This window comes from Elgaria multicarinata, chromosome 12, assembly GCF_023053635.1.
Source record: "Elgaria multicarinata webbii isolate HBS135686 ecotype San Diego chromosome 12, rElgMul1.1.pri, whole genome shotgun sequence".
NCBI lineage: Eukaryota > Metazoa > Chordata > Lepidosauria > Squamata > Anguidae > Elgaria > Elgaria multicarinata.
The window spans coordinates 24,878,440-24,889,106 of record NC_086182.1 but is presented as its reverse complement, the minus strand read 5'-3'; the positions used below and the strand labels follow the sequence as shown (position 1 = coordinate 24,889,106).

General features: G+C 41.2%; 1 protein-coding gene across 3 annotated transcripts in view; it reads right to left on the bottom strand.

The window, feature by feature from the left end:
• Positions 1-1,216: 1,216 nt before the first annotated feature.
• Positions 1,217-10,667, bottom strand: part of FLI1 (Fli-1 proto-oncogene, ETS transcription factor) — a 117,555-nt gene continuing 108,104 nt past the window's right edge. For 2 of the 3 annotated variants that reach the window (XR_010026035.1, XR_010026034.1), the window contains exons 6-10: positions 5,912-5,977; positions 4,088-4,150; positions 3,431-3,478; positions 1,761-2,874; positions 1,217-1,691 (exon numbers count right to left, since the gene is read on the bottom strand). Coding sequence is in view for 1 of the 3 variants with exons in the window: in XM_063139125.1 (XP_062995195.1) it covers positions 2,345-2,874; positions 3,431-3,478; positions 4,088-4,150; positions 5,912-5,977 (707 nt within the window). In the remaining 2 variants the exon portion in view is untranslated. Of the gene's footprint in view, positions 2,875-3,430; positions 3,479-4,087; positions 4,151-5,911; positions 5,978-10,667 lie in introns of all 3 variants that reach the window. The other variant, XM_063139125.1, reaches the window with a different exon arrangement.

Here is a 10,667-nt window from a genome sequence, read left to right as displayed (position 1 = left end):
GTAGAGAAGCTATGTTTCATGGAAGCTTGTCCACTGTTAGGACCATAGGATGCTGTCTTATACCAGGCCAGACTATCATCCATCTCAGTATTGTCTAATCTGACTACAAGCAGTTCTCCAAAATATCAGGCAGAGAGATCTTCCCCATCACCTGATGCTTTTGACTGGTGATACTAAGGATGGAACATGCAGTCTTATGCACACAAAGCATTTGCTGTAATACTGAGCTATGGTCCGGCCCACTCCACCCCCACCCACTAATCTTTCTCACACAGGAACTCATGCTAAGTTTTTGAGGAACCCCACGGTTCTCTGGAACAGAGTTTGAGAACTGCCAGGTTTAAGTCAACTAATTCGCTAATGAGTTTGCATTTGCTATGGAGATGCAAGACTCTAGTTTTCAAATGATGGATGCTTACTTTAAATGACAAACATATGTGGTTTTGCCCTGGGTTAAATCATGGGAAGGATGGAGGGAGGAAAGAAAACATGTACATTTGGGCTACAACCAGATCAGTCAGAAAATCACAACACTTTTCCATTCTAAGAAAATCACAACCCAGAAAGAGTTTGTGATGATATCAAGTCCATGTCCAGGCCTAGCAGTTGTGCTCAGCAGGTCAGACCATAGAAGACAGAGTGCACAGAGAGAGAGAGAGAGAGAGAGAGAGAGAGAGAGAGAGTATTGATCCTCTTGCACTGGAATCCAACTCTAGTTAATCAAAACCTTTTCTTCTTTTACACATTTTTGGAGTTAATCACACATATTGGGTAACAAACATTAATTAGAAATAAACTGGAAGAGGAACAAGAATTTTATTTTAATTGCCCAGAGTGTCTAGGGATGTATCTACATTATGAATTTAAAAATAGTTAAGGGTGCAATCTTAAACATCTGTAGACAGAAAAAAAAGTCCTGGTTGGGGAATGCCGGAAGTTGTAGGATCCCCCCCCCAATGTTTAGGATTGCACCCTTAAATAGGCACTTACTCTCTCCAGAAACCCCTGGAAAGTCTTGTTTGTGTGGGGAATTAGATATGCTTTTAAACAGCAGTCTCAGCTCCCCTTATGAAATTTAATTCCCAACTATTACAGTTGAACATTTACATTTGTAGTGTAGATTCACCCTTAGTTTCTGGATATAACCCTTGTTCGTTTCAAAACTGTGGGGTTGTTCATTTGTTTTTCCCAACAGACACATTATATACATTTTCCTTTTTAAAAAAAGTTTATTTTATTAGCCAAAAAAATACAAAGCTGCAACCCAAATGTACAGATTGAAAAGATGTACATGTTAAAAACAACAACAACAATGGATTTGATAGTAAAAAATAATTGCATTTGTGACCGAGGTCAACTCGTTTTAGTTTTCATCCTTTTCAATACTGTGAGATATAGATAAAAACATAACTCTGCATAATTTATACAGTAAGTTGCCTTCTGACTTGGTTGACCCTCTGAGTAGCAGTCTGACAAACGCACAGCGTTTGTGAATCGGTTATGTTTTTGCAACTCCCAGAACTCTGGCAAAGTTTGGGGATTTGCTGTCGTTTATATTAGTTCCATTTCTCATTCATAAGAATAGCTGTCCTTGATGCATTATAACTTTTTTTTCTTGTCTTGGATGTTTCCAGAGATATTAATAAAACCGTATAACACAATGCACATTCTCGAAACGTCCTTTCAATGCCCTTAATTGTGTGTGTGTGTGTGTGTGTGTGTGTGTGTGTGTGTGTACACATACATACATACATACATACACACATACACACACATTTCTTTCCTTTTTTTCCAGTTGGGTGAAAAAAGACAAGCCTTGTTTGGCTTTAAAGCTAAGATTCCAGTTGGTTTCTCCAAATCAGGTTCCCATAGTATTTGAACTTTCTTCTCCTCTCCAAAAACTGGAAAAGAACCTGTCATTGTCATTAGTCTGGAACAAACAAACATTAATCTTCATAGACTCAGAGGTCTTGGTCTTGTTTTCTTCTTCCAAAAAGCCTTGGACTTGACAATGCTTTGTCTAAGATCTGAAGTGATAATCACTGCACAGTCCGTAAAGCAGTTGAGTTATTCCTATCGAGGATATAAGGCTTAGAACCAAAATAAAACATACAATACTGGCCCATCGGAGAATCATCTGCCATTCAAGACAGAAGAAGCAGGGTTACAAAAATAAAAAAGTTTATTCCAATAATAATTATAATAAAAATAATAATAATAATATCCAGTTTTTCAGCTTTCTCCCCGACTAAAAGGTGAATGTCTATCAAAAAGTCCAGAGATATCCAAGAATGGAAGAGAGCATCCAATCAAACCGAGAAAGGGCACCAAAGATGAAAAGCATCTAGTAGTAGCTGCCCAGGTGTGATGGCATATGGGAGTTAGCATGGCGTGGCACATTGGGATTTGGGTAAATACTTCCTGTAGGGGATGTCCAATATGGCGATGCAGCTCCAAAGAAACTAGAAGAAGTGACGGGCATAGAGGAAGGGTGTGGAGGCACAAAGTTCACTTTCTGCTGGTGCGTGTGATATGAAGGCATGTATGAAAGATCTGAAGGATATTTGTACATTGATGACTCAGTCGGGTGAGGCTGAAGAGCTTGGGCGATGCCATGAAAGTCAAATTTATAAGCATACCTCTTGCCATGAACTTTGGTCATAATGTTCTTGTCATAGTAATACCGGAGGGCTCGGCTCAGCTTGTCGTAATTCATGTTGGGTTTGCTCTTGCGTTCTCCCCAGCGCCTGGCCACCTCGTCAGGGTCCGTCATCTTGAATTCCCCATTGGTTCCTTCCCACGTGATGCAGCTTGCATTGGAGCTGTCTGACAGCAGCTCAAGGAGGAACTGCCATAACTGGATTTGCCCACTCCCTGGAAGAGGATGGAGAGAATAGGTTGTGACATTCTATATCAGCTGATTCATGCTGTTCGTCACTCTTTATCAACATTCTGACTGCAGGCCGGCTGTCGCGGTTCACCAGACTAGCAGACTCTCCAAAATGAATTTTGCACACATGCAAAAAGTTTCAGCTAACAATAATACCCCCTTGTACAGAATTCCAGTGCTCTTAAAGTGAAACACCATGTGATTATAATATTTTGTGAATGTTTCATTGGAAGGAAACACAGCAAGGAATGGAATAGTAGCCACTATATGTGAGAAGAGCCGTAAGTATTTCTTTATTTCTTTATTAAATGTCTAGACCACCCTTCATCCTAAGAGATACCAGTGTGGAGTACAATAATGAGAGAGTACATAAATAAATTTCATAAAACAACATAACATTTAATAAAACTGCAGAGGGCAGTCATAAAAACAATTTAAAATGTCTGTACAAATAAAAAAAAAAGTCTTGACTTTGAGCTAAAAGCTGGAGAGACAGAGCTAGCCCATGGGTTGGTAACCTCTTGATCCAAGTAGACTCACCTGGATTGGCTAAACGGCTGCTGGTGGGTCCTAAAATCTGATAGGGATCTAAGGAAAGGGAACAAGAGAGAGAGAGAAAAAACAAGACATCATTCTACCTACTGCACAGAGACAGGGTAACATAGCTCCAATATTATTATTTTTGCCCCAATGTGACCATAACATCATCTGTGCTCTGACACATACTGGAAAGTCTGCATGCAAAGCTTGTGCACTACCACTGAGCTGTGTCCCTCCCCACATTGAACCCCCACATAACTAACCACTCAACATGAGAAAGAAGAGGTCACTTCATTCTGCTCTTTCAGTGTTTATCTTATATGTTTTACCTTGTATCTTCCAGATGCTTGTGGCTATGGAAGTTGTAGCCCAAAACATCTGGAAAGTACCAGGTTAAACATGTAAGATAAACTAAACTAAACACCCTTGCCCTAGCCAGCTGAGCTCTACAGGATCTCTCTCTCTCTCTCTCCATCCATCCATCCATCCATCCATCCTCTATTGACCCATCCCAAGAGATCTAGAGACAGTTCTGGCTTTCCTGGGTCCTAGCTACCTCCTTCTCTGCCAGCTCAATTTGCTAGCTAGACTAAACAGATATATGCACAGACATTAGTCATTCTCTGAAGTCGATGACACTGAATCTGATGCAATTACCTGGCTGGGATCGCTGCTGCTCTACATTTTTGCTCACATTTTGCGTTCCTCCCAGAGGAGGACCTAGTAATAACAGAGAAATGGGGACATTTTAGATCAGAGGAGAAAGAAAGGAGATGGGCAAAGTACAACATCCATGTCAAAATAATCTTTACAGTGTTATTTAAAACCAATTCAGCTCATGTTCGTCAATAGTAAAGATGCTGATTAAGGTCTCACAAGATAGGCTCGTGAAGGTTCTTTGGAAGCTCATAAAATCCCACTTCAAAGGAGAGGTGAGTTTTATGACCCCATGGATTCTTCTTCATCTTGCATGAAAATCCAAGCCAGAGAAGAATTCTCAGCTTCCATTATCCTCCACTGCTGCCCTTCTTTGTCCCTCCAAACGCCCTCCTTGCTAGCCTCCCATTCCCCAAACCACCCTTGGATCGGCTTGGGAAATGATTCAAGTTCTTTCCAATGAGCTTGGATTATTTCCAAGTCAACCCAAATTTGAGTGGGGAAACGTTTGCCCATCTCTACCCAACACCAATGTATGCAAGTTAAGGTTAATCAAGTGGAACACAGCCGCAAAAGGCTTCATGTGTGGTTGTTGGCAGAGCTCATCCCAATGAAACTCCTTCACACATTTACTCTACATTGCACCTTTGCAGTTTTCTCCCAAGGTGAGGCTATCAAAGGGCTCTGAGAAAGAGTCTTTATTACTTATTTCCAATATCAATACCCATTGACTAACCAAGGTTCTCGGAGTGGCTTTAAATTTATTTAAAATACAGGATAAGAGGCATCATTTAACTAGGGTGACCATACGACTGGATTTGCCTGGGTTTTTGATGACAAATCCGGGAGGGGGAGGGGAAATCCGGATTTTTCCAAAGAGCAGCTCTAATGGGAATTAACAAAAATGCTTATAACTCTGTCATTTTTTAAGATAAAGATATGAAACTTGGCACCATGATAGCTCTTAGGAAGGGCTTTAGTCATACCAAATTTGAAACAGATCTGTCCATCCACTAAGTTTTAGGATTTTTTTAAAAAAAGTTTGAGGTTCTAAAATTATTATTTTTAAATAATTTTAACTTGACGACCATGTTGTCCTCCTTTTTGGTTTCCAAAATATGGTCACCCTAATTTAACCCCATTCCCTTTCACTACAAACAGCAACGGGGACTAAGCAACCATTCTACTCTTAATGTATCTCAACTGATCACTTCCATTCATAAAGTACAAATGATGGCAGGTCCTGAGTTGTCTAAAGGAAATAGTCTGCCAAGGCCTTGCTGCTGTTTAATTTGGGGTAGACAGGGTTAAAGAACCCCTCTACCGTGTGGGAGGAGCTAGTGAGCACAGCCTTTATTTAAAATTCGCTTCAAAAGGAGATCAGAATGGCTTCAGACACAATCCTATTGATTGCACCCTTGGTTATTGGAAGCCTGATCATCCAATGCAGGACAGGAGGTGGAGGGAAGGAGACTGGGAGAGGCTTGGGATAACTCATATCCTGGCCTCTCCTGTCTCCTCTCCCCACCCACCAGAACATCCCCTTTGCTCCTCCTAGAAGGTCACTTTTCTGGCTTTGGAGGACAACCGACATGGTTCTTTCCATGCCAGCTGCAGGTGGGCAGGGGAGGAGCCTTCCAGGGACAATGCTATGCCCTTGGAATGCTCATCCCATGGACCATAGGAATGCTTGCTCCCAATGTTAATAAAATAAATTATTTACATTGTTGCTCACCTTGCAGCAATTATTCAATTCAAAACACGGCTTCTCTTAAAAAGTATTTGCCAGCCAATCTAAGCAAAAGGCATAACACACTGACTTACTTTTGTTGTGACTGGAATTCATGTTATTGCCCCATCCCGATCTCCTAACTGCATCATAGGAGGCATCTAATAATAATAAAAAGAGCAACAAAAGAAAAGAAGGGGAGCGGTTATATTCACACCAGGCCACGGAGGCAAGGAAGTAAGAAAAGAATGATTGGTGCTTGTCAATGGCTAAGAAATATCTACATGTGACGTGCACAGGTGGGCAGGTGTCCTACTTTGTGGAGGACAATATTCTATTTTGGAAAGCTGTTTGAAGGTGTCCTTTATTTGATGGGCTGTCCAGTTCCAGTCTGGTTTAAAGATAAAGAAGTATAAGAAGGGAGAGAAGGGGCCTAGAATTACCACATCAACAGTGAGCATCTGAACAGCAGGCTGAGTAGGCATGCGTGTCTTCCCCACTACGGTCAAAGGCATTGCATTTCTAATTAAATCATAATTCTTTCTAAATTTGCACATGCACACACACAAAAATATGCATATGTAGATGTTATTCAAATTGGTCTCTTTTTCATCCTCTTTTTGGTGATGCATTTTCTCTTTTTCGGCAATGCAGAAATGGTCACTCTGGATACACTGCAGCAAACTCATTTTATCCTGAATGAGAGATTGACTACATCAGCACTAGCTTCAGGGTGCTCTAATACATCTCAAACTTAATTGGGGTCCAGGGAGACCAACAGTATCTGAAATGAATAGAGGGATGAAGTGATTGCTCAGGTTGGCATATTTCAGCACAAGCATGAAGGCATAATGCAGCCATGATAGGCTTCAACATGGATCAGACATGCCATGGCAGTGAATGGAACCTTTTAAAAAACATGTGGACAACAGGCTGGTTGGCCAGTTTGTGAACAGATGAGATAAATCCTTGGTCTGATCTGTCATGGCTCTTCTTATGTTCATACACCCATGGCTATGTCAAATGATGGCCATTTTTATCACTTACAGGCTTTATTTCACTTATCCTATTTCTCCAACGTTCTTTCTGGAGCCATCATCCCTGTCTTCTTTTATTCCTTGGTGGTGTTAGTTTGTCAACAGTGGTCAACATTTTTATGGTCTCAGGATTTCACATGTTTTTCTTTCTTTGTATTTGGTGAATTTCTTGGTACAATACGGTTTGTACATTGCTGCAGGAGTCGTTCACTAATGGAATAAGCTGACTCAGTATATTTTGTAATTTCCTTCCTTGGAAGTTTTCAGGGAAAAGAGTGATCGAGCATCTGTTGATGTATTTATATAAAACATTGTGCTTGGACTAGATTGGCATTCGGTTTCTTGCGAAACTATTTCCACAGTCCTACAAGAGGACAGCTCTGGAAGTATTTCCATGGTCCTACAATGGAAATTTGGTGCCTTATGCACCAAATGGAAGATTTCTCTAGTCAGCTCCCCACTGTGGCCAACCAGGTATCTCTGAGAAGCTCAATGACAAGAACTGGAATTTGATGGTGTGTTGTGTCTCCAAAAAAGAGGTTCCAAGTAGCATTCATTGCAAAGACCCATTGATGGACTATCCACCATGAATTTGTGCTTCCTAAGGATGACAAGGCCCATCCCAAGACAGTCTCAATACACTATGGTGCAAAGGTTATTTATTTATGTATGTATTTAATAGATTTATATACCACTTTCCACCAAGTTCAAAGCGGGGAACATCATCAAGGCAATAGCCCTGTTCAGACAACACGCTAAACCATGCTGCTTAACCACAAAATGGTTAATGGAATGCATTTTGTGGTTAAGCAGCATGGTTTAGCGTGTTGTCTGAACGGGGCCAATAATAAAATATGACAATAAAACTACACAACAATAAAAAGCGCTACTCAGCAATAAAACTGCAAGTGATGAGGGCAATAGTCTAACCTCACTGTTGTTCTCCATTACTGGTAAGTGAATACTGTATCACATACCAATTATTTTATGTATTTTTTCTACCCCAACCTAATTCATTCATTTTACAGAGGTGATATTGGGTGAGACGAACCCACAACTTTCATTTCGGCCCCTAAGTCACGGAGGTGGAAGTGGGTGAAAAGGGAATTTATTATTATTTATTTATTTAGAATATTTATATACCGCTCTCCATTGAAAATTTTTGGAGCGGTGTACAAGGTAAAATGAAAATAAAAAACAGAATAAAAACAGTTAAAACAAAATTTAAAAGAAGCAATAACAGTAATCCAAGGCTGCATGTTAGAGAAAGGCTTGTTGGAATAAAGATGTTTTCAGGAGGCGCCGAAAGGAGTACAAGGTTGGCGCCTGCCTGACCTCCAGAGGCAGGGAGTTCCACAGGAGGGGTCCACCACGCTGAAGGCTCTTCCCCTGGTGGATTCCAATCGTAAGATGGATCTAGGTGGAACCACCAGGAGCAGGCCCTCGGATGACCTCAGTGACCGGGCAGGTTGGTAAGGGAGAAGGCGCTCTCTCAGGTATCCTGGTCCCAAGTTGTTTAGGGCTTTGTACACAAGTACAAGAACCTTAAACCTGGCCCGGTAGCGAATAGGCAGCCAGTGCAGTTCTCTCAGCAGAGGAGTTACATGCTGGAATTTATAAGTAGGTATTAGGACAGATGCCTTGAGGGTAATGTACAAGCCCTGTCTTTTAAGAGTTGCATAAAATGAAACATTAAAAAAAGAAGACCGGATCCATCAGATCAAGGGCAATGTGCTTACTTAGGATCTTGGGATCTTCCAAGGAAGTTGATTGGTGGGAGATTCAGGACAGATAAAGGAAGGACTTCTTCATGCAGCACATAGTGAAACTATGGATTTCACTATACCACAAGATGTAGTGACGGCCACTAATTTGAATGGCTTTAAAAGTGGGATGGATAAATTCCTGGAGGAGAAGGCTATGAAGGGCTATTAGTCCTGATGGCTATGTGCGACCTCCAGTATCAGAGGCAGTAAGCCTGTGTGCACCAGTTGCTGGGGAACATGGGTGGGAGGATGTTGTTGCACTATGTCCTGCTCGTGGGTTGCTGGACAACAGCTGATTGACCACTATGTGAACAGAGTGCTGGACTAGAGGGTCCTTGATCTGATCCAGCATGGCTCTTCATATGTTCTTATGTTCTAATAAGGACAGGCAGCCCAATCCTACTTACCTTTACTTAAAAGTAACTCTGTTTTTTCTCAATAGGGCTTACTCTCAAGCAGGGATGTGGGCAAAATTCATTCGGTTTGCATTTTAATATGAACCATCCTTTTGCACTTCTCCAAATGTTGCAATGCAGTTCTCCAATACACATGTTCCCCATCCCTGATTTAGGGGAAAGTCCTCCCTGCCCCCCAATATGTCTATTAGGGGAAATTGCCTGCAAAAATGTACACACATTTCCATGTGGATCTTTAAAAAGCCATTTGCATACTGATGCCAAAACAGGGCAGAATGAACTTGCTTTCAAACAAAAGCAATTGTTATAGAAAGTGAAATAGATGGATTCATCCATCCCTTCTCTCAAGCAAGTGAACATGAGGTTGCACCTTTAGAAATGTAGAGCTGAAAACAGAATGTGTGGATCTGATAGCTTTGATCCCGTCCAACCCAACAGTTCTATTAAACAAAGACACAAACAAAAGCATCCCAAAATTTCCTACGAAGCAAACAAGAATTTTGCCTTTAGGATAACGACTCTGAATCAACATCATCTGAAACTAATAGATATTCTTGAATGAGTAGACACAGGCCTAAAGACTAATGCCAGAAAGAGAGGCAGGGAGAACCATGGTCTAGCTCAACAAGAAACAAGCCAGAACTTTTTACAAAAATGAAAATGAGTCCAACATTTTCCCATGAGCAGACAAGATAGCCTTAAAGGCAGCATTGCAAGTCCAGTTTACAATTAGTCATGCTCAGAAACTATCTTGGGGATGTAGGGAAAGTGTCTTTAATGTCTCAAACAAATTAAAGCCAGAATGTTCCATTGTCTATTGTTTTTGGGAATGACAAGGAGTGCAAAATCATCTCGTGGAAAATCCCGCATGGCCTTGTATAATCCAACCAGCTTTAAAAAGTCTCCTTGTTTGCTTCTTGGCTTTTATTTTAAAAAAGGAGAAGTTTGGTGCTTTAAAAATACAATTACAATGGAAATATAGACAAAAGCATAATAAATTAGAATACTGCCAAAGCAGCAAAGAAAATAGTCATCCTGATCTCTCCTCTAGGGAGTCCAAAGCAGTGTACACGATCCTTCTCCTCTCCATTTTAACCTCACAACAACCCTGTGAAGTAGGTTAGAGCTGAGAATCAGTGACTGGCCCAAAGCTACCCAGTGAGCTTCATGGCTGAGTGGGGACTAGAAACCAGGCCTCCCAAGTTCCAGTCCAACACTCTAACCACTACACCACACTGGCTCTATACTGCACTGGCTGTGTTGTTCATGTTTTTTGATTGGACAACTCTGCAAAATTAAGAGAAATGCAAATTTTGAAGGATCACTGAATTTGGGGTTGCGTAGTGGTTTGAAAGGGGAAAATTAAATATGTTTACATTAAAATGCAAACTGAATAAATTTCCCCCTGATTCCTATTTTGCATTCCAACTAAAATCATCCATGACCACTGCTTGGGGCTGAAGGGAGGTATTGATGGGAGCCGGAGTTCAAAACATCTGGAAGGATCCAGGTTGGGAGAGGGTGGTGTCGTGGTTAAAGGGGCCATGGTGCAGGGAGTCCTGCATTCAAATGGCCCATGAAACTGACTAGGTGACCTTGGGCCAGTCTAGTCACCCTATTTCAGCCAAACCC